General features: G+C 42.7%; 2 protein-coding genes across 13 annotated transcripts in view; both read right to left on the reverse strand.

The window, feature by feature from the left end:
- Positions 1 to 629: 629 nt before the first annotated feature.
- On the reverse strand, positions 630 to 9,601 carry TMEM272 (transmembrane protein 272). The gene is made up of 5 exons (XM_061626159.1): positions 9,555 to 9,601; positions 5,951 to 6,033; positions 4,519 to 4,578; positions 3,515 to 3,597; positions 630 to 1,147 (listed from the first exon to the last, which is right to left on the reverse strand). The coding sequence occupies exons 2-5, from the start codon at positions 6,006 to 6,008 to the stop codon at positions 785 to 787; spliced, it is 564 nt and encodes a 187-aa protein (XP_061482143.1). The 5' UTR covers positions 6,009 to 6,033; positions 9,555 to 9,601; the 3' UTR covers positions 630 to 784.
- Positions 9,602 to 23,926: 14,325 nt separating this feature from the next.
- The window catches only part of ATP7B (ATPase copper transporting beta), a 46,675-nt gene continuing 46,047 nt past the window's right edge, over positions 23,927 to 24,554 (reverse strand). For all 12 annotated transcript variants that reach the window (XM_061622361.1, XM_061622357.1, XM_061622355.1 and 9 more), the window contains one exon: positions 23,927 to 24,225. In XM_061622361.1, the coding sequence (XP_061478345.1) occupies positions 23,958 to 24,225 (268 nt within the window). In that variant the 3' untranslated portion in view covers positions 23,927 to 23,957. The remainder of the gene's footprint in view (positions 24,226 to 24,554) is intronic.

The raw sequence follows: 24,554 nt of genomic DNA on the forward strand, positions 1-24,554 counted from the left end.
AATGTTCCAAAAAGTGTGGGATAAACACTTAATAAGAAGGCACATAACCTCCCTGCAAGCAAATCGTGATGAATGTAGGATGAATGCTCATTGTCAGATAACTTACCCACAAATAAATCAGAATGAGTACTCAATAAACACCAAATATCATAACCTCTGGAATACACTCTGGGGTTTTGTCTGAACTTTCAAGGAACTCCTTGAAAGTTCAGACTAAAACCCGGAGCTCATTCACTGCCCCACTGACATCGGAGCGACTAGTCTCCACTGAACAGGTCACCTGGAGGAGCCCTCAGACCTCCCCTTCCAATATAACTATTTATTTCATCATAGCTGCATTTTACATGAAAAACATTGTTTACTCTTGTAGCCAACTCTACCCTCATCCTCACCTGCCCCACATTTGACCATTTCCACCACTGTTATCAATAGGTGTGTTTGAGAAAGCCTTTAAAATGGCAAGGTGTGAATGGCAGTGAAAGCGCCCCAGGGCATGCACAGAGAAGTGGATGCACACTATGGCATGTACCCAGGGCAGAAAAGACTCCTTTTGCTACCTTTCAAATAAATATATTTCCTTTTGTTAACATTTATTTCCATGCCAGGAAAAATAATAACAACCACACGAAACAGATCTCACTCTCCTCAGCGGCGTTTGCTAGTCATATACAGTCCGTGTGCATGGAGGGTGAGCACAGCGGACGTGACCAGGAAACACCAGGATTGCCTCTTTCTATTCTATATCGCTTTTCTAATAGTCCCGCAGCTGACTTTCCATGGCTTTTTAATCCTCCCCTGCAGCATATTGTTGCCTAGAACAGCAATATACACAGAGGCTGCAGAAGATCAGGAAAACCAGCACAGTGTGGCTAACGGCAAGCACCCCAACCGCAAAAACATACAGGATTTTATCACAGTAATCCTGGGGGTGATGGAAAGGCGGGATGAAATTGGGCAGGTAGACCGAAAACACCCAGTAGTTCCCCAGAATGAACCAGAGGAAGAGGAAGAGGCTGAGGGCCAGATGGATGTAATATTTGTGAGCGTTCTGCCTCCATGGATATTCATCGTCCTCATCGTCATCAATCATTACTGATTTGGAAAGCAACTGCCTCATCCGGGTGGAGTCAACGAGCAGAAGACCAACCTAGACATGGCACAAAGAAGAAAGACGATGGATGGGAGTCCATACATTGCAGGTTTAGCTCTGACCTATCAACCATATTACCTATTTTAATGGATGGATTGACTGAAAAAAAATTCTTACTGGCCCTTCATTAATACAGGCACCAGGACAGGAAACCACATAGAACTGCAGTTTTAATTGCACTCACTTTCAGCCTAAGGAGCTCAGGATTTCGCAGGATCTGGGAAATTAGGAAATTATAGGTTGTCTGGGAGCCCACTGAGACAAGGCCTTCCATCTCAGAGGCTCTTCAAATCAGATATGGAGAAAATCACTTTTAGCCAGCATGGCCAGTGCTCAAGGGTGATGGGAAATTATAGTCCAGCAACATCCAGAGGGCCACGGGTTGACTACCCCTCCTTTAAATGGCATGACAACTGTTTTTCTCACCATCAGCTCCTTGTGCTCAAATGATGTACCCACATGTGTAGGAGTCAACAGCACAAATCTCTCCCATAGTTGTAGGACTGCTTGGGTCATTTAAACAACGGCCCCATCTCTAGCTACAATTCCCAGAGTGGTTTAAAAATCAATCCCTTTCCCCGGGGAACTGTAACTGTGAGGGGAATAGGGGTCTTCTCTCAACAAACTACAGTTCTCAGGATTCTTTGGGGGGAGACGCCATGAATGTTTAAAGTGGTATAATACTACTTTAAATGTATAGTGCAGATGATGCCAATACCTCAACCATATGGGAGATGCTCATGGATAAGTAGCTACCATCTAGGGGAAGATTTAAAAGGACCTCCAGTCACTCATAAAAGCGGAGTGGGATTCCCTACTAAGCCTACCCGCAGGCCAGGGGATATATTTTGTTTATTCCAATTTTGTTTTTATTTTGTCAGAGTTGCTGTGCTTATCACACTTCCCTACCATGCAGAACATTTACCAGGTGAAGCACTTCTGTAGCATTCACTGCAACTCCATGCTGGGAAAACCTCACCTATTAAATATCTCCCTGCGATATGTTGCACAGATTGGCAACCCTTGTTAAGGAGGAAGCAAATAATTCACCACCACACACATACACACACTCTTCTCTTCAGTGGCCAGGACTCAGCTTCTACACCCTACACCAGGGAAAGCGGAGCCTGTGGGTGGACTGTTTGTGGCAATTGATGTGAGGATGGTGGGCTAAAAAGATAAAATAGGGTAACGTCTAAAGTTTCTGCTTGTTCTCCGGGAAACATTCCTTCCAAGCCCAAATTATTTTTATTTATTAATTTAAAAGAATATTCATAGACCACCTACTCAACAAAACCATTAAAACATCATACAATTATAAAAGCATTCACATACTAGATTTCTTTCTGTGAAATAGCACAGGTGCCTTGCCAGAAAAAAGCTGACAACCCTCATTACAAGGGAAGTAAATAGTTTCCCACTACTACCACCATGAAAAAAACCACACTATGGCAATGAGTGAGACCTCAAGAAAGAAGGCAGTCCATTTCAGCTGCCTAAACAAAACCTGCATGTCCATTCTAGTATTAGAAGCAAAGGATTTCATGTTAAGCAATGCTCACAGAGTTGCCAACTTCTATCCTGAATAGGGCTCCCATCTGCAGAAGGGTGACACTTGACAGATTTTCCTTCTCTTGTACGACTGCAATCTTGCCTGTGCCTCATCACTTTTTCTCACTGCACATGGGATACCCTTCGTCATGTGGGACTTAGCAGCCATACGGAGAAATTCAATTCTGTCCACGTTTAAAGGCAAACCTATCTAATTCACACTTTCTGAAACAATATGGAAACTGAAACACAGCCATCCTTTGAAAGTCGCACTTCTCTGAATTTTGCAATGCCCTTCTCCAGCCAACGAACAAAAATGCACATTCTAGTGTAAACAGTGCATAAAAATGCATGTAGTCGTGAAAATAATATACAAAAATGCATTATATTAGGGGAAATTGCTTTGCAAAAATGAGCATATTAAGCACGGTTGCATACGTAAGTGTGTATCCCAGGAGGAATTCACACCAAAATGCTGATGAATTTTTATGAGGACATTTTAAAAGAAAAAAAAAATTGCAAACAGATGTGGAAATGTAGAGAAATGGACTTAAGCGAAACAAATGAAAAAGAAAAATGGACAGATTCACACATCCCTAGGTTGTCTGAACAAAATGGTTTTAATAAAAAAAATTAGAAAGAGGCTACATCACGTGCAGAAAGCGTGTATCCAGGTTACATTCAATCCAGAAGTCTCCTCTTGGGTTAAATCCTCATTTCCCCGGCATTCACTCACAAAAAAACTTAACCATTTTTTTTCATATCTGCTGTGAATGAAGATAATTCCAAACACCGTTCATTGAAGAGCAATACCTTCAAACTGCCAACCACACCACCCACAAGCAGATATAAGGGAATCAACGGTTGGACTGGGCAGTCATCTAAAAACTTCATTCCTGAGGAGCAAAAACAATAAAAAATGTAAATGATTGAGCTCATGTCTCAAGTGCAGTGGCAAGTTAACAGGGGCAAAAGGACAGATGTAGAGGTTAACAGCTGCAGTGGTGCTCCAGCCCTGACATTTTACACAACGGGTAAGTCCTGCCAAAGGTACGATTGCTGGTGTCTTGCAACCAGATTCCTGTCATTTCAACTACTGTCTGACATGTAAGTAGTTTAGGAACCGTGGGGATAAAGGAAAGAGAAAACGTCACCAACTAATTGCCTGCCTAAAGGCTGGAATCCCATAGTGTCTATTAGGGATGGGGGAGAAATTCACTTTTAAAGGTGAACTTGCCAAATTCGCATATCCCAAAACAATATGCAAATTGAAAAATACTCATCCTTCGAAAGTCACACTTATCTGAATTTTGTAGTGCTGCCCTCCAGCCAAGTCATGTGTACAAAAAGCATATACTGTGGTAAGGTGTGCATATGTTCATGAAAGTAACATACAAAAATGTATATTAGGGGAAACTGCTTTACAAAAATGTGCAGATTAGGCAGAATTGCATATAGAAATGTATTTAAATAGGAGAAATTCTCACGAGAATGCTGATGGATTTTGATGAGGACTTTTAAAAAAATCACTAACTGATGTAGAAATGTGGAGAACGGAATTTAAGATTGCAAAAAAATGAGAAATTGAAAGAAACTGAAATTGACATATTCCTCCCTGTCGCCTGTGCGCAATGCAGGACAGACTTCCGCTTGCACAATAGAACTTCCTCTCCTCCATGGCCCAAAAATCTGCCCTGGACGGTTGGCAGCAAAAGTCTGCTTGCACAATGCCGGATTTTACCCATACTGTTTTACCTACATCTTTTGGTTGTTCAAGCAATTAAAAAAAAAGTTAAATTTTTTTGTAAGCAACTTACCTGTAAAAGCCATAGACAATGGTAATGTTAGGAATGCAAGAAGTCCAACAATGAAACAAGCTGTAAGGAAATAAATAAGTTATAGATTTTGATAAAAACTCCTCCAAATGCGCTCCGTCTTTCTCATTCACATCCATGTTTATGTGGGCAATGATGCTAACCTGTGGCTCTCCAGATGCCAACTCCCATCACCTCAGCCAGCATACCCAATGGTCACAGGTGATGAGAGTTGTAGTTCTCTCAACATCTGGAGGGCCACAGGTTAGCCACCCTTGATCTAGACAATATTATTGCTAGGTCTTCATTCCAGTGTTTTCTGTATTGACCTATTATTTTTCAGGATGGATTTCTGGCAATTCCTCTCCACATAACATGCAACTATCCAGAATAGACTCCCTCAACAGTATGGAAACTTTTCAAGGCTACTATCCCTTTAAATTAGAAGCTCCCTGCTCTGGAATCATAGCTTTCTTTGCTTCTCATTGCTTCCTGTTCAGCGCTGCAAATATTACTACTGCATTACCCCTTAATTGTGTGTAGGGTTAATTATTGGTTTCCATTCATTTTTACTTCTTTCACAGTGCAATTTATTTGTTAAAGGGAAAGAAATTAAGGAAACCAGTAGCTAAAGCTCCCCGACCTCCAGGAGAACAGAAAATAATTACTAATGAAGCGCTTGAGGGACAGTTCATCCATTATTAGCAATAATGCTGGCCACGTTTAGCCGGAAACAGTGGGGAAAGTTGCATGTTACTAATGGAAATTGCAAGCCCCTTTAACAAGGTTTTCTTCAGAACATAAGAGCAGCCTGCTGGATCAGGCCAGTGGCCCATCTAGTCCAGCATCCTGTTCTCACAGTGGCCAACCAGGTGCCACTGGGAAGCCCACAAACAGGCCCTGAGGAGAAGAGCAGTCTCCCCTCCTGAGGGTTCCAGCAACTGGTATTCAGAAGCCTACTGCCCCTGACTGTGGAGGCAGACCCCTACAGGCATCACAACAGCGCACAGCCATCATAGCTGGCAACCACAAATAGCCTGAATATTACAGAAGGATCATGGTTCTGGAGAATGGGCATTGTTGGATAACATAACACTATATTAAGTGTCAGGTGGAGCTACTGTTTGAAGTCTGCTATCAAGGAACTATCAAAAAGGAATTGCATAGTGCTAACGGAATCTAGTGTGGAAGTCACTATTGGCTGCAATAGCATTATAGCAGACAAAAGCACTGAGCGACAGAGTAGAATTTGCTTTGGTTTTCCAGCCCTTATCCACCACTATCACCACTCATTTCACTCAGTCCCCCCAATGTCCTCACTTCCCCCCTCCCTGTTTTTCTGAGCAACTAAAAAGAGGTAACATGGTCTAAAATTAACACATTGTTGTCTCACTACACATATCTTGATGCCATCTCCCTTTCCCAGGCAACCTACCATTGCTGGCAATTTTTGAGATGCATCGGTGGCACGCTTTCTCAAAGCCTGCAGCCATTGCTGATTACAGTATCCTGACAGCCCTTGGGAAAACAAGAAATCATGGGTTTAATTAACTTAACTCACTCATGAATTGCTCAAATCAGCCAAGCAAAGAGTGTCCTTTTGAAGATTCTCACTATCAAAGCCTCTCTTTACTTGATTAGGCTTAGATGAGCCTTTGACCAATCCTGCATCTTTTGCAAGTCAGAGCCATTTAGCCACCCAAGTGCATGAAGCTGACTGTAAAACGGCAAATAAAAACTGATCTAAAGAAGAAGGCAAAGGGTGCTTCTAGATGGGAGTCTTAGCACACTGCCTGACCAATATCCTGCATCTTCCCACTGTTTTTTTTCTTTAATTAGTGGGAGGGACATGACAGAACATGAGTAGAACTGTAGCATTTCCCATCCCCTCGGAAGCTTCTCTCCCATGCCTCCTCTTACACACAAAAAGTGCAAGTTTTTATAAGGGGGGGAGGAGATCTTAATGCTTTCCCTCACCACCTCTTTCCCACTTTTGGATTACTTGTCCCCCACCCTTCTCCTCCTGCAACAACAGCTCTCCGATCTCCAAGATCAGGTCCCTTGCAATATGCCGAAACAGATTAGCCCTTTTTCAGTGACTGGAGTGGACATTCCATATACAGAAAAGCCATGCCCACTGCAAATGCAATATGTCAGGGGGGCAGTGGGGAGATGCAATATTCAAAACCTCAGACATCAGAAAACTCATGCAGAAGTTGCACTTCCTGGGGCTGAAAACCAATTTTTTTTTTTCTGAAAGCAGAAAACACCCGAACGATCACTAGACTTGCACTAAAATGCTGGGACTTGGATGTTATGTCGTCTGAAAGCTCTGGAAAAGAATAGGGGAGGAAAAGTAAGAAACACAGGATTCACTACTGATTAAAAGCACCCAAAGCCTCAACTGCTAAAGGCAAACAATGTTTTAACATTTATTTTAAATTTATTTTAAATTTGCTCTAGCTGCAGGAAAAGTAAGAGTTAGTTACCTAAAACACCCTGTGGGGTGAGTGGGATGTGCCCCAGCGCTATTCTGACCATAGTATCTGCACACTAAGACATGGGGTGGGTCAGGGTATCTTCCTCTCAGGGGATTTTATTTGAACTGTACCATTACTCTTCCACTCTGTTTTGTCGAACTGTGTTTTATTGTAATATTTTTTTTAATACGTATTTTGTATCTTCTTTTTATGTCTGCATAATTGTGGTAGCCTATGGTTCTGAATAATAAAGACTTCATCCATCATTCATTCATTTTAAAAGAAAGGATTTAGTCATAAAACAAGTCAGAAATGCATAAAAAATAATTTTCTAGCTTTACAATACATTTCAGTCCAGGGAGATTGGGGCATCTATATCCCAATCATCAGATAAAGTCAGGCTTGCATTTTAAAAGAGCAGCCTCGCACCCACTGCCAGCACAATCACCTCACACACAGATGTCATAAAAAAAAAACCCGGAGAAATAACTGGTGCTTGTAGAGGAAATCAGATGCTTTCTTTCCCCCTTCAGTCCATTGCACATTCTTTCCCAAGAAGTCTTACGACAGATTTAGCATCTTAACAGCAGCTCATATCCAAATCAAGAAAGTCATTCTAAAATGCATACAACTTATAAATCTGTCACACAAAGCCACAAACATACACTAGTTTGTTCCCAATGAACAGACTGCTGATGGAGGAGTGTGTTTGTATGTGTATCAGAAGGCATGCCTTACACGGGATACAGCAAGCAAGCTGTCATGTACAAGGTAAGACTCTTTTTTCACCTGGCCCAGTATTGCTCCCACCAACTCTTCAGCAGGGCCAGCCCTACCGTTAGGTACAGCAGGGCAGCCACCTTTGGCTGGAGATACTGGGGGTGGAGACGTCAGGGAGCAGTGGCAAAGTCAGAACATAAGTCCTGCTGGATCTAGTCCATCATCTTATTCCTAGGGTAGTCAGCTGGATGCCTAGGGGAAGCCTGCAAGCAGGACGTCACCTGACGGCAATAGCACGCTCCCCACTTGCATTTCATCAGCATTCAGAGGCATAAGGCTTCCAGTACTAGAAGTGGTACCCAGCCATCATGATGAGTAGTCAGCCACTGATAGCTTCATCTTCCCTGAATGTATCTAATCCCCTTTTTAAACTGTCCATGTTGGAGGCCATTGCTACATCTTGTGGTAGTGAATTGCACCGTTTGTTAACTATGCTCTGGGTGAAGAAATATTTCCTTTTGTCCACCCAGAATCGTCCAACACTGAGCTTCATTTGATGACCCCAGGGTCTAGCATGATACAAGAGGGAGAAGAAGGTCTCCCTACTCACTTTCTCCACACTATGCAAGCTTCTGAACACCTCTATCATGTCCCTCTTTAGGTGTTGGAGGACAGAGCTGTGCATGCCATGCAGTCTGGCCCAAATTCTCTAAGGCTCCATGGAGGAAGATACTGTCCCATCACAGTGTTGAAGGATCTTCTGCACGCAGCACGCAAAACATATGCTAAAACACTGAATTATGATCCCCCTGAGTAGCTATGCTCTGAATCACAATCAATGTCCACCTTGCTGGTGAGCAGATCATGTAACCTGCCCTGCAAGGCTCACGTAACTCCATCTATAAAAATCCAATTCCCTGCAGCTAATCCTCCTCTGGCTGATGTGTGGGGCCAGATGGTCTTCTCCTTGCTATACTGTTCTTCTTAGGATGCATGGGGTACAACCTCCCAGTGGCCCTTGGTCCCCTGGCCAGTGGCAGAGTGCACCCCCTTTAACTCTGCAGTCCACAAAACCAGTATTTAAACAGGAGTAGCCAATGTGATGCCCTCCAACTTCCATCAGCCCCAGTCCATATGGCCAATAGTCAGGGTTGCTGGGAGTTGTAGTCCAACAACACCTGGAGGGTGTCATGTTGGCTACCCTTGATAAAACCAAACAATAATAACAAGGAACCTCATTACAGAATTAGCCACATACATTAGATCAGCCCAAAGTCTGCTGGAAAATGGAAAATCTTACAGCATTTCCAGTCCCCCGATAAAAATGTAGATTTTTCAAACCTCCTCATTGGCCGGAGGTTCCAAAGCTTTGGAGCCACTGCAATAAAGGCCATGCTTCTAGCTGCTACAGCCCTTACTTGCTGAAAGGACAGCACAATGAGCAATGCCATCTGAACAGATTTTATCAGAGGAAAATAAATCCTTGCAGGGATTGTGAAGACAGTGCAATTGGACCCACTTGCTAGGGCCACAAGGGGCTAAAACAGTGGACGGTGACTATTTTGAAGCCTTGCTGGCTGAGAATTAGCAATTCCAACCCACCTGATGAAGAACTTTTTGTAACTCAAAAGCTTGCACATCTATACACCTACACCTGACGACATCCAGGTGCCTACCCATTTTGTCTCTTTCATTGTTCGAGACTGAAACGGCAGCCACATGCTCAGTTTTCCCAACAGCTAAGGCATGCCACATAGACCCTTTCATGCTTTCAAAGTTGCTAGCAATGCCACTTCTTTCCATTTCTGCAGAAGCTTTCCCATGCCATTCCCTACTCACCTTACTGTGCCAAAAGGAGATCTGGAAGGGAAAACTGGAGCCGATACTCTTCACCAAAATAATGTATGGTGTTCAGTGACACAGTGAATGGCGCAGCTTATATTTTCTTCCAGGTCTTTGGCTCTGAAGCTTTTCATTCCTTCTTGTGGATGCTCTCACTTTGCGGACCACTCGCTGTTTGTGAGCTTCTGCTTCAAAGGAGGCACCTCTCCTTCTGCTGCTGCAATGACAGCTCTTATCTTTTATTCCCTGCACTCCCACAGTCAGTTCACTCCATAGCCAAGCAGCTGCAGGCATTCGTCTTACCACCAGAGTGCAGTGAAGGAGTCTCTGGAACTTTTATGAAAGAGCTCTAAAAAGATATTTCTTCTGGATCATGTAGCATTTCACTTAACACAACGACATCGACATTCCCCCCTCCCCTTCCCCTATGGTAGACCACCACTTTGCCCTCTTGCCTGCTGATTTAATGGTTCAGCTCCTTATCTCCTTCCCTCCCATAGCAATTCCATCTGAGGCACATGAGAAACTGGGTTTTGCTTTATACCGGGTCAGACTATTTGCCCACCGAGTCCACTGTTGACTTAACACGGACTGCCAGTGGCTCTCTAGATCCTTTTACCCAATTCTTTTTAAGAGGAGATGCCCTGAGACCTTCTCCAGGCATTGCACTCTCTGCCACCAAGCAATGGTCTTTGGTAACCTACCCAGAGTGGTTGTGTCATGCCTGGTGTGGTCTGATGGCAGGACGGGTCACATGTGTTCAAGTCTTGATTGAGAGACTCCTTCCTTAAAATCAATGATGCACGTCAGGACATTCCCCACAACTGTTTTACATTCCATTAATTTGCGTGCTACAGTTTGGCTGCAGTATGGCTTGCAGCCCTTGCCAACAGAAGACAAGTGCAGGGCAATGGCAAAGGGACTGAGCTGCACAACAGGAAACCCCAGTTTAAATCTCACCTCTGCGATGAACTTAGGCTTCATCTGCACTATACATTAAGCAGTATTATCCCAGTTTTAACAGTCATGGCTTCCCCCAAAAGAATCCTGGGAAGTGTAGTATGATCAGTGCACTGAGAATTGTTAGGAGACCCCTATTCTCCTCGCAGAGCTAGAATTCTTAGAGTTCCCTGGGAGGAGAGATTGATTATTAAACCACTCCGGGAATTGTAGCTCTGTGTGGAGAACAGGAGTTTCCTAGCAACTCTCTGCACCCTTAACAAAACCACAGTTCCCTGGTTTCTTTGGGGAAAGCCATGACTTAAAGTGGTATTTTATTTATTTATTTATTTATTTATTTATTTATTTATTTATTTATTTATTTATTTATTTATTTATTTATTTATTTATTTATTTATTTATTAAATTTATATACTGCCCGACTAGCAATAGCTCTCTGGGCGGTGAACATAAAATAGCATAAAAATACAATGAATAAGAAAATAATACTAAAATACAATCATCAATCCAATACAATAAACATTTTAAAAAGTAAATCAGTGTAACTTAAAATGCTTCAGAGAATAGGAAGGTTTTGACCTGGCGCCGGAAGGAGAGCAGAGTCGGCGCCAGGCGTACTTCCTCGGGGAGACTGTTCCATAGTTCGGGGGCCACCACTGAGAAGGCCCTAGATCTTGTCATCACCCTCCGGGCCTCCCTGTGAGTTGGAACCCGGAGGAGGGCCTTCGTAGCAGAACGTAGTGCACAGGCCAGTTCATATCGGAAGAGGCGTTCCGCAAGGTATCGTGGTCCCGCACCGTATAAGGCTTTATAGGTTAATACCAACACTTAATCTAGCCCGGAAACATATTGGCAACCAGTGCAAGCTGGTCAGAACAGGTGTTATATGCTCGGACCGCTTGGTCCTTGTCAGCAATCTGCCCGCCTCATTTTGCACTAGTTGTAGCTTCCGAACTGTCTTCAAAGGTAGCCCTACGTTAAGCGCATTACAGTAATCCAAACGTGAGGTTACCAGAGCATGTACCACTGATGTAAGGTCCTCTTTAATAATAGTGCTTTAAATGTATAGTGCAGATGGGGCCTTACTAGGTGAAGTGTCTCAGCCTCCCATTTACTATCTGGGCATGATGATGATATTGTTTGGGAGAAATGCCAGTCAGAAATGTAGACTGAAACTCAACAGCTGTTCCACCAATTCATTTGAAGAAGGGAAGCTGCAGAGCCAGCTTTGTACCAGATTATCTCCTTCAGCCTGGAAGGGTTCCCCATTCCGAACGCATACCCTCCCTCTACACATGCAAAAGGATCCTAAAAGAGGGTATGTGGAGGAGGCACAGCCAATACTCAGGGGACAGTGCCCTATACTGACACTCCCCACCCCTATCTCCAAAGTGTCGATATATGCAGCAGAATGCACGGGAATGCAACAGCCAGATTCCATTTAGAATTCATATAATCCCTGCTTTAAAACAGCTGTATTGGTTGCCAGTTCGTTTCCGGGCCCAATTCAAGGTGCTTACTTTAGGTTTCAAGCCCTAAATGACTTAAGGCCCAAATATCTGAAAGATTTCCTCCCTCCCTACAGACCCTCTCAAGTGTTAAGATCAGGGGGGGGGGCTCCTGGTAGGTCCACCACCATTAGGGCCCCCCGGGATAGGGCATTCTCCGTGGGAGCTCCTAGGTTGTGGAAATCCCTCCCCACAGAGGAGCATAGGGCATCTTCACTGTACAATTTACGTCGAATGCTGAAGACACATTTCTTTACCCTTGGCCTTTGACACTTCGTTGTTATGTGCCTTCAAGTCGATTATGACTTATGGGGCCCCTATGAATCAGCAACCTCCAGCAGCATCTGTTATAAACCACCCTCTTCAGGTCTTGTAAATTCAGGTATGTGGTTTCCTTTATGGAATCAATCCATCCCTTGTTTGGTCTTCCTCTTCTGTTTTTTCCAGTATTATTGTCTTTTCTAGGGAATCATGTCTTCTCATTATGTGTCCAAAGTATGATAACCTCAGTTTCATCATTTTAGCTTCTAAAGATAGTTCTGGTTTACTTTGTTCTAACACCCAGCTGTTTGTCTTTTTCACGGTCCATAGTATCTGCAAAGCTCTCCTTCAACACATTTCAGATGAGTTTATTTTTCTCTTATCCACTTTTTTCACTGTCCAGTTTTCACATCCACACATAGAGATGGGGAATACCATGGTCTAAATGATCCTGAATTTAGTGTTCAGTGATACATCTTTGCATTTGAGGACCTTTTCTAGTTCTCTCATAGCTGCCCTCCCCAGTCCTAGCCTTCTTCTAATTTCTTGACTATTGTCTCCATTTTGGTTAATGACTGTGCCAAGGTATTGATAATCCTTGCAGGGCTGTGGAGTCAGTACACCAAACCTTCAACTCAGACTTAGACTCCTGTATTTTTCTACTGTCCGACTCCGACTCCACCCAAAATTGCTTCCAACTCCACAGCCCTGGAAAGGGCTGTAAATGTCTTTTTAAATTGGAAGCTCTCGTAGGAGCATTTTTATCGCTGCCTGAATATGCACTGATCTTGGCATCACAGCATTTGTCTTCATCTGGGTCCTGTGTCATACACTGACACACAAAATGTTTTCCATCTTGAGTTCTGGTGAAATGCTCAACTACAGCTGACTTCATGGGAAGCTTCTTTGACATTTTGAATTTATATTTTTAAAAAATTGTCAATCAAAATTTATTTTGAAGCCGCAGTCGGAACATTTCTACTGACTCCGACTCCACCCAAAATTGCTTCCGACTCCGACTCCAAGACTCCGACTCCACAGCCCTGAATCCTTGACAAGTTCAATTCTTTGAAACTTAAGATGTCTGTATTTAGGACCCATCCTGTTCTTGTAATTGTGGTTTGTTTTAAACTGTTTTTACTTATTTGTTTTAAATTGTTGCGACCTGCCCTGCGACCTTAGGGTGAAGAAACAGTAGTAGTAAGGTCTTAAACTATTGAAAGTTTGGATTGTTGAGTGGATGGTCAAGCTTTTGGCCAGCTAAATAGTCTTTGAGTAGCTTCAAACTCCCAATTTCTCAATTCCGCCCTCCTCTAACACACACATGCACACACCCCAGATGGGAGAACTGTGAATAGGCACCCAACCCTGATGACTAACATGGGTGATATACATTTTAATGCTGGAAAAAAGAAAAAAGATTACTGCTTTCTCCTTTATTTCCCAAATCAACATGTCAATTTAATAGCAACTTAGATGAAGGCACTCTTTGCCTTACAAAGAAGTTGAATACACTGAATGCTTTCAAGAAATAAGAAAAGAATAGATTCTTGTATGTAAGGCAAGGGCAGAGCAACAATATGGGCTCCTGCTGGGAGGAAGGGCGGGATATAAATTAAAAAATAAATAATAAAATATTGTCATTGTGAAGCCTGTTTCTGCACACTCAAAGCTTGTCCAAATTTACAGTTTTTGCAGGATTCTTCTGCAATAGCACAACATCCTCTCTTCAGTTTTATGGAAGAACGGTCAAGTACAGAGTTTCCTTGTTGCCTTGGTTATAGCCCACAGGAGGAAAAAGAATAATCATGCACACATTAGTATTTCAGAGACTGCCATAATTTAAGACAAGAAGATGGGTGGTGTTGAGCTGAGCTTAATAACATTTCTGTTGTGGTTAATTATTATTATTTATTAAATTTATATCCTGCCCTTCTTCCCAGAAGGAGCCCTTAGAGTAGCGCTCAGGATCTTGAGGTTATTTATATTTTCACATTATAAAAATTTATATCCTGCCTCTCCATGAATCTTGCTAACATATGCGGGGGGGGGATCTTATCAAAGCCAAATTTGCTAGATTTGCCTTTCCTTGTAACATAAGCTTGGCTCATTTCCTCAAGTTAGGATAGGGCCTTTGCAGTGGTGTCCCATCAGTTGTGGAACACCCTTCTTACAGAATTATGAAAGGTCCCTTCAGATGTATATACCTTCAAGCATGTCTTGAAGACTCATTTGTTACAGTCTACCTACCTTTAGCATTTTTTTATGCCATTGATGTCCGAGATTTGGTGATGCCTTAATATTTTTGATTCTTCGGGGGTTTTCTTTTTACTATTCAAACATATCTCAACTAGATTTCCCTGAGGTGGACACTGCCTTGTAAACCTTACGCCAGGAGTCACCAACCTGTCACCTTTGGGCACCAGAGCACCTACAAAACCCTTCAGTGGTGCCCCCAACAGTAACCCAGAATCTTGAGCTTTCATTTTTTTTAAAAAAAATAACTCTAGCCCTCTTAGAAAGAAAGTTATGAAGCAAAATGTGTGTGTACCCTTCTAAGCAATTTCTGTGAAATCAGCCAGCCTGATTTCTCCTGCCTGTCAGTGTTAATCCCCGGGGTCCTAAAGAACTGTGTTTTGCCCTCACTTTTAGTGCACTTTTCCTGCTTCTGTCTCCATAGTTTGTCCTTCCTTTTCCCCTAGCAACCAGGATACATCTTTTCTGTGCTGGGTTCACCAGAGATCAAGTAGGACCTAGAAATTTTCTTCAAATATTACTACACAGTAATTGTGGGTGAATATCAAAAAAAAACCCTCCCCCACAAAAGGCAAGTTTGTTTGTTTGTTTATTACATTTCTATTCCATCCTTTCTCCCAGTAGGAGTCCAAATGTGAAAACTTTGCAGAGGCTTAGACAGGTATCCTGCTTTGCAGGAGCTAAAGACTAAGAATTCACTGTATAGTTAACTTACAGTACAATGGTATACATGCCTAATCAGAAGTAAGTTTCTTTGTGCTTAATCGGGCTTACTTCCAGGTAAGTGGGTACAGGATGAGAGGCTAGGATTCAGTTTAGGGTTGCATTGTGGGAAAAACGGGGTTCTTGTGCCTTTTAACAGCTGTATGGCAGGTATTCAGCAGGTCAAGCCTTTTCTAGTATGGAAATACAATTATGGAAAAAGATTCACTATGATTACTCTCTATTTCTGTGCTATGCCACACCCGCATTGCAGCCATTTTGTATTATGCTATGTCCCCAGGGCAGCCATTTTATGATTGGTGCCCCCAGCACAAAATTTGAAGTGTGCCCTCTGATCCAAAAAGATTGGCAATCCCTGACTTATGCCCTAAAATTTGAGTGGGGAGCCTCAAACCTGGGGTCCAAATGCAGCCCTCCAGACCCCCTATTGGCCCTAAGGACTCTCCCTAGCCTACCCCCATCCCTAGGCCACCCCCATAACAAGCCGGCCTGCATCCCCCTGAAGTGTTTTTGCCTGGCTGGAATGTGTCCTTGAACTATGATGATGCCTCTTACTTGGTTGAGTAGAGGATAGATGTCTATACGTATGTGGAGTGGTGGTGTAGAAACTTCTGACTTTACATGGCTGGAACGTAGCCCACTGTACAGAGGCAAGAATCACATCCATCGCTCCACCCAGTTTTCCCTCTAGCCACTACTGGCATGCAACCTTCAGAAGGTTGCTCATGAGAGAATGTGGCCTTTGAGCTGAAATGGTTTCCCCACCCCTCTGCCCTAAAAGGTGGAATATAAATACTTTAAATCAGCAATTCCCAACGTGGGCAGTCCCTGGGGGACATTACAGCCTTTCAGGGGGGCATTGGCATGACTACAAACTTTAGGGGGGCGTTTGGGTTTATTAGGGGGGCATTGACAGTTGAAGTATTTAAGTTTTATTTTATTTAATACACAAATCATTAATTTTTAAACTGTTTTGTCCCCAGTTAGAATGTATTTAATAGTCTCAATTCATGGAAATAACACTATAGCGTGTGCTTTTTAGTAAAGAAATTCTGAATAGCGGCCAGTGCCATATCAAGGAATGGGGATATTAGCCACGCCCCGGCACTAGGTAATGTTCCAATGCTGTCTTGAGGGATGTTGGAACCAATCACGAGAGAGTGTTTGAGAAGCTGGGTGTATTGGTGGAGGGCGCATTCTTCCAATGGAAGAGTGCCGTGTGCAAACAGGTGATGCAGACAGTCAGTTATTCGCTGGTTTTCTTCAGGAATGGGACACACTCGCTACCCGTTGTTTATGTGATGTTTAAATGAACTTGTTTAACGAAACAATGCCAGTAAACTGAATGAGTTTGTTGTTAAGTAACACAGTGTATTCTATTGGTTCATACTGTGTGGACTTAATTAGTTTTTGCTTATGTTTTCATATTGCCTTTCCATCTTCTCATTTCATTGAACGAGGATTTAGTGCAGTGAATTGCATACTAGTGAAGAATTGAAACCATTTGGATATTGTTAGTCGTGGTGACTTAAGACTATTACTATCCAAGTATACTCCAGATATTGTGAAGTTAGCCAAAACTTTATAATAAATCTCATTTTATTTACTTTTCTATAACTACGTATATAAATAAATCATACTAAGAATTCAATGTGTAATCTAAGTGCAATAAAAAGGCATGATAAAAACGATCGGTAATAATAATTGAAAATACCTTTTATGCATTACTCATATTTTAAGGGAAAAATAGCAAGCACTGGCATATACTTAATCTGAGGGGGGCGTTGGGCACAAAAAGATTTTGCAAAGGGGCATTGGGTCAAAAAAGGTTGGGTAACGCTGCTTTAAATTAATATATACGTAACCTAGAGAAATTTGCTCTGCACTTGCCTTTCAGCCCCGTGCATGCTCTCCAATGATGGGATCCTGCATTCTGTACTGCAAAAGCTGATCAATGCAGGGTGGAGCGATTGATGGCCTTTCAGCTCCTTCCAACTCTGATTTTTATGACAGCCTTGAAGTAGGAACCTGGCAGCGCTGTCAGTCCTGGTGCCATTTAATTGTGCAAGTCTTTTCCTGCCACCCCCATAGTTTTACTACTGCACAAAAGACAGGTGGAAGAGAGAGAAGCTAGATGCAAGCTGCTGGCAGGTCCCCAACATGTATCTTTGTATAATCGCTATAATTAAGCTGTCGTTATTCTGTCATAAAAGGTATGACAGTACGTGTTTAATAAGCCAGCTACCATCACATAGGCTGTCTCTTAAACACTCTGCTTTTTCAGAGTCCCAACTGCATTGCAGAGAGCTTAAAATAGCACACGTGTATTGGAAGGAACAATTTATACCAGAAACCAGAACCCCCCACCCCAGCAAGAGGGATCTACAGGCTTCCAGCATGTATGACCCCAGGCCAAATTGCTTCTTCCCTAGTTTATCAGGGCCACACGCAGAGTTCCCAACACAACCCTCATCAGCACTGCATGGGTTTGGTGGAGGCACCATCTTCTCCTATCTCTCTCATGGTGCCGCCTGGAATGTGCATCCCCAGCCTCTGTCAAATCACTCCTATGTCTAATTGTGCGCAACCATGTTTCACATACACCTGTCTATTGACAACAGAGAGCCAGTGTGGTGTAGTGGTTAAGGTGTTGGACTACGACCTGGGAGACCAGGGTTCGAATCCCCACACAGCCATGAAGCTCACTGAGTGACCTTGGGCCAGTCACTGCCTCTCAGCCTCCGAGGAAGGCAATGGTAAACCCCCTCTGAATACCGCTTACCATGAAAACCCTATTCATAGGGTCGCCATAAGTCAGGATCGACTTGAAGGCAGTCCATTTCCATTTTTATCTATTGACTGGGGGCAAAATAAAAAAATAATCCTATTGACCCTTCCTGAATTGGCATCTGACTGGTCCAGAGGACCACAGAACCTGAGGGCTGACAAGCAGCCCATTGTAACAGATGCTGCAGCAACAAGGCCCAAAGAACCAGACTCAGAACCCTCACGGATGCCTTCCCCTAGACTTGGGAAACCAAATGCCTCCTGCACTATCTCCCCAGTCCAATGGTGCAGGGAACACACCAGACGGGAAGCCATGGAGTACAGAAGTGCCTGTCTTCAGCCCAAAGGATTAGCCCTTTAAGAGACTAATTTTCCAAAATGGAAAACCCTTGTTGGAGGAAGTTGGTTAGTAGGAGCCTCCATGATGCTGTGATAGTTGAGCTGCCTTGCTCCATGGCCTGCTCCACAGGATGTTACCACTACTGCCAAGACAGTTGAGATATTATGACCCCCAAAGTAAGACCTGGAAAGCTTGAGAGATTTTCAGTGACCACATTGTGCCTGTGTGGCTTGCCCAGCTAACTTTATAAGGGGACAGGAGATAGGCTGAGAAGATAATTGTTCAAGTCCCTCCACTGCTGAAAAAGAAGACCAGGACAGGGGTGACCCAGGAAGAGGAGGATCCAGATAATGCTGAAAGGCCAGATTGAAAAGTTCTGTTAGACCAGATATTGCTCAATGCCAATAGGAGACCCCCTTATTCCCCTAACAGAGCTGCAATTCCCAGAGTTCCATGGGCAAAGGAATTAATGGTTAAATCATTCTGTGAGGACAACAAGAGTGTTCTAACAACTCTCAATACCCTTCATAAACTTCACTTCCCAGGATTCTTTGGGGGAAGCCATGACTGTTTAAAGGGAATAATAGTGGAATAAATGTATGCTGTGAAAGTGGCCCAAGTCCAATAGTCAGGATCTTTGATTGACAGATGACTTGGAACTGAGAAAGATGCTCAGCCTTCAACACCCAGGAACAAAGCTTGAGGACCTAAAATTAGAGAAACTTCAAGGCTCTCTATAGGCCAGCTGCAAAACAGCAGAAAAAGCGAAAAGAAACAAGAGTTAGCTGAAAGGGATATGAAATAATAGAGAAATTGTGTGTGATAGGAAAATGTGGACTTAAGAGTGGAAGTTTCCAGTCTCCCTTTCTCCCAGAAGCATGATCCAGCAGGCATCTTGGCTCAGAGCACAACCTAGCATGCCACTGAAGCATACAGTATTTCCTGCACGCAGCTGAAGGATGCCTCCAAGGATGTCCATGCACCCACTGTCACCCTCCAGTGGGTGCCCTCAGGGGCTAGGGTCCCAATACCGGAAGGTATAAGCCTTTTAGCAAAATACTTTCCAACAAGGGCAGGGATGCAGTCCAAACAAACCAAGATCAAACATGGATAATCAGTCTAATTCCAAAACATGACTCAGAGACCAGGTCAAGCAGTAGTCTTCACAGGGATTTCAGGCAAGGTATAACATAACAAGGCGGGGGAACTAGAATCAGAGCCAACGACCTGAGTTGTTTCCAACAACCAGAAAGCTCAAGCAGGAAATCTGAGACACTCTTAGATCACACCCTAATCACAGCTGCTGGTAGGTTTCAGGGATTGCTCATTCACATGGAGACCCTTTACTTACAAGGCATACAAAGACTCTGGGTTCATAAGCACGTGCTATGTCATCTTTCTTTGTCCTGATCCTTTTGGCACCAGTATGAATTCTCAAAGAGTGGGAATGGTTCCATTTCCTCCTCTGATTACTCCAAAGGTTCTTCAGCAGGTCCCAACCCAGAGGGCCCCTCAAGCGAAATCCTAGTTCCTGGAGATTTTACTTGTGGGATATAATCTGGTTCATCGTCTGAGGACTTGGTTTCTGCTACCAGGTCAGGGCTAGTCATGACACCCACCTTATAGTGGTAGTTAAAAGTGCACGAGGAGGACTCTGTGTGTGCCTGTGGCTTGCTTTGGATATAGCAGTGTTACAGATTTTAAAAAGTGAACTTCTCTTGAAACTGGGATTCCTAGCTGAAGAGACGTCCGAATTCAATAACCTTCGGTCACACAGGAAAACTGTCTCCTCCAGGAACTAAACTTGAACAAAGCAGGGCTTCAACCCTACCTAAAAAGGCTTGGTCCTGCCCATATATATACCCAGTACCTCCCAACATCTATGCAATGTCACCCCACATTCTGGGGATGGATAGGATTAGGACACAAGGGAGGGAGATCTCTTGGGTTTTGTGGAAGATGGTGTTGGCTCCGGACAGGAATGTAGAACCTTGTCAGGACTACTATCTGGGGAGGAACCTGCAGCATTTCACATTGTGATGAGGGCACTCCCTCTCTTACGAGATCCTACAAGCTAATGTTATGGCCACCATGAAGCATCATTTAGGAACACTGACCAGAGAGGTTGAAATGATGTCCTTAGGAAAGCCTTGAATATTATATTCACGTGCCGTTTGAGTTATCTATGGACTGTGTTGGGGAAATCAGCGTAGCTGCTCAAACTACTTAGAAATCTTCCTGAAAATAACATTTGATATTAATGTAATGCTTCTTTTTTTAAAAAAAGCAGCAAATAGGCACTGGAAGCATTTTGTTGGGTTGTTAGTCAGCACATTCTAGAGTATAATCTCACAATTCTAGACGCAGTACTTAATGCAAGCAAACTTTTATTTTTATTTTTAAAAAACTGAGATTTACAACAAATCTAGGTACAATTTGGCAAGTACTGAATTCTGTCAAACATTCATGAACTGTTTCAGGAAACAATGTTCAAATGTGGGTTTGTTTTATCAACAAGCATCCATCCTTTTAGCAATGATCTCTTGCAGAAGACAAGAGCGTGAGCCCGTCAGGATTGAGCAGGAAAAGGAATTTTCTTCCAGGAGCTAACATACCTACTATAAAGGGGGTGGAATCATAAATGGATTTATTTTAGCAGTTTTGATAAAGATCATACAGTTCCAGGAGATGCCTCCTTTCTCACAGAAGGAACTTGGGCAAACATTGGCCAAAGAATGGGAAGAAGGCCCCCTTTTCAAGATTTAGATAGCTTTCTTCACTTTGTTCTTCCCTGCATTCCCAGATAATCTCCTGAATGAATAACTGCACAGGATTATTTCAATAATTCAGTTTTTTTTTTGTTCTATAGCAATGCTATACACATGGAGACAAGGTCTAAAAAATTTCCAGCAAGATACAAGTCACATGGAAAAGCAGAACAAAAAGTTAGGAAGGCAGATCAGGAGGGATGTGCGTTTCACTTTGGAAAACAGAAGCTGAAATAATGGGCAAGCAGAGCTGACATACATTACAAGGTACAAAGCAATTTCACAATACCATATTGCCCCCTGGAAGTCAAAGCAATAGTATAGACAGATGGATGAGAAAAATGTTGGGAGGTGAAAAGGTTTGTGTTTCTTCTTTCTACAAATAAATATAAGAAGCAGGCTTATATCCTACATTCAAAAAAAAGTATAAAAAGATTTTGAATCCACTGGGTGTTTGTTCTGCTTCTAAGCATCATTCTGATATTCCAACTCACACCAGGTGGGACACGCTCACTGGCCCTGCTCCCCACATCGTGTTCCTGCTGGGGCCCAGTTCTATCACCTTCCATGTGATGAGACTGAATGGTCTGCAGTGGGAAACGTGCTCTGCTTGTGGAGGCTCTCCACATGGATTCAGAATGCTGTGCAATCGAGGTTCTAAACTGCACGGGGAGCTTCCATGAGTAGAACCAGCTCCCTGCTTCAGATGTTGAGCCCTGAAACATGTGAAGAGTGACAGAGACGTGGCAGAGGAGACCGGCAAGCAAGCAAAGTTCTGGTCTCCCCCATCATGTGATGGGAATAATATGAATGAGGCTCAGGAATCTATAGTGATCCTGACTTGGGGTTTGAGGGAGAAAAATGGAAATTAACTCTCACATCAGAGTTGAGTTATACTCATAATTAATAGTGAAAATCGCAATAGCAATACATTGGTTTTTAACTGGTTTCAACCAGTGCATGGCTTTCTAAGGTTTGGAAGACACTTAATTCTGAAATAAACCTATTATTTATATCTACTATATGCAAAATTGAGTAAGCGTCTTGGAGTTTTGGCAGAATAGTCTTAAATTTGCAAATATATCCATTCATCTAGTACAGACGTACAGTGCAACTTGCAAATTTTGATTAGTACTTTTTTTCAAAATATACACAGGAAAGCACAAAGTAAAGGACAAATGCATTATAGAGACCAGTAAATAAATCTAAATGGGGGGGGGGAACCTTCCTTCATAAGTTACCTTGGTTCTCAAATCATTAAGGAGGAAGGGCCTCCCATCCCCAATTTGGATTTATTTACTGGTCTCTACAATGCATTTGACCTTCACTTTGTTACTCTGTGCTTCACTGTGTATATTTGGGGGGGTATGTAATAATCAAAATATGGAATTGTTTTCAACATTTGAGATATTGCTCTCATTCTAAAAGCTACAGTAAGAAATTTATTTACTAAGGTAGTGAGGGCAAGGTTCAGTAGTCATGAATAACTTATCAAAAAATTAATAAGTGTCCAATTGTGTTTTTCTTTTCATGTTGTGAAGGCTCAGAGTCTGTCTCCTGAAGCATATTAATCCCTCATTTCTGTAAGATGCAGGTTAAATGTGGAGGTTAGAATTGTAACACTGATAGTTGGAAATAAAACTGCTGGGCAATGGTATGAGTGGACAGGAGGACTTGTATTTGCATCTTTATTTATCCTTGTGTACACCAGGTATTTATTCCACTTTAAACAGTCATGGCTTCCCCCAAAGAATCCTGGGAAGTGTAGTTTGTGAAGGGTGCTGAGAGCTGCCAGGGAACCCCTATTCCCCCATAGAGCTAAAATTCCTAGAGTTTCCTGGGAAGATGGAAGGACTGTTCAGCCATTCTGACAACTGTAGCTCTGTGAGGAGAATGGGAGACTCCTAGCAACTCTCAGCACCATTTATAAACTACACTTCCCAGAATTCTTTGGCGGAAGCCATGACTGTTTAAAATAGATTAATAGTGGAATAAATGTATGGTGTGAATGTGGCCGAAGTAGCAAATTAAAAACAGTTGGAATGGAAATAAAACTATAGCCTACGTTAAAAAAATCAATTTAACTTTGTTCTGTTTCTACCACGTTCATAACCTGTTAATTAAGTGAAGGCCCTAGTCCTTGCAACTGGCAGTCATTCCCACTTCACCTAATACTATTTTGTACTATTAAGTTGTAGAACAGAGTTGGAGGACCTGTAGTCTTCTGTACGTTACTGGACTACATCTCTCATCATCCCTGACCATTGACCATGGCGGCTGAGGCTGATGGAAGATGGAGCCCAACCACTTCTGCAGGTGTCCTTGATGTAGAACCACCCTGGTCAGTTATCTCAAGTGAAGTTTACCCGCTATCCCTATAAGAAATCCAGCTCTTACATTGGAGCCATCAACATTCTGCTCTCAGTTAAAAAAACAGTTAGCCTGCCTCCATTTTCTGTTATTGTTTTTCACACTTCATGTCTAAAACTAGCCCATGAAAACTATTCTTTGGTTATACTTGGTACATAAATGCTATGTGTGGAAAGCCTTGAGGTCTGTTAGACCTTAAATCTTTCTGTTCACACTTTGATTAGGCCATGTGCCAGAACTAGAGCTCCAAAAGGTAGCTCAGCCACCAGGGTCAGATCAAGCCTGTCTCCTCCATTCCCAACCACAGCACACTAGAGGTGCTCTGGAAACAGACCGCATGAACCCCAAGTCTCCTTCTGTAAAAAAGTCATAAGGTAAAGCAGTTCCATCCCTGACCTTTGTCGTTCAGTTGCAGAATGTGCCACTATTAAATACAGTGGTCTTCATCTTGATTGTTCGTGAGTAGTGACCATTTGTCTGCTTCATTCCCTAGGGAATTACCCAAATGCTTTGGCCGTCTGTCCGATGTCAGGGTACAAAGGGATACTTGACCGATATCATCTCGAGCACCTGACCTGGGCAGGTCTCTTCTCCTATCATCCATTCCTATATGGACACTGACTTGGGAAGGAGTCAGTGGCTTCATGCACCCTTGAGCTTGTGCTTCATATCTTTCCATATCCATTTTTCTGTAGCTAAAGAAAAACAGAGAACACACACACTTCCAACTGTTGGCGTCTCAAATAAGTAAAAGTGCAGTTTTGCAGCAAATATTTGTCAATGGCAATAACAGCTTGTCCCTGACAAGTAATAGAGCTATGCCTTTAAAAAAAAAGACATCTAAATTGCATATAGGGGCAATACAATAATTGGTGTAGTAAATAGATCAGCCAGCTAAAGCATTAGTAGGTATAATTTTTGAAGCCATTTTGATTCTAGTGTTACTATAATAGGAAATAAATGAAAGAATATGTTCTTTTTTAAAAGGGGGAACAGCATTTATTCAAATTTAGAGTTCTTACAT

This window comes from Rhineura floridana, chromosome 4 (assembly GCF_030035675.1).
Source record: "Rhineura floridana isolate rRhiFlo1 chromosome 4, rRhiFlo1.hap2, whole genome shotgun sequence".
In the NCBI taxonomy this organism is placed as follows: domain Eukaryota; kingdom Metazoa; phylum Chordata; class Lepidosauria; order Squamata; family Rhineuridae; genus Rhineura; species Rhineura floridana.

Bases quoted from the DNA above. Each gene is read 5' to 3' on its own strand.
- TMEM272 (XM_061626159.1), bottom strand. From the start codon at position 6,008: ATGGCTGCAGGCTTTGAGAAAGCGTGCCACCGATGCATCTCAAAAATT. The intron at 3,598-4,518 runs GTAAGTTGCTTA...TTTGCTCCTCAG, and splicing joins ATTGTCTATGGCTTTTACAG to GAATGAAGTTTTTAGATGAC. The intron at 1,148-3,514 runs GTATTGCTCTTC...TGCCATGTCTAG, and splicing joins GTGTGGTTGGCAGTTTGAAG to GTTGGTCTTCTGCTCGTTGA.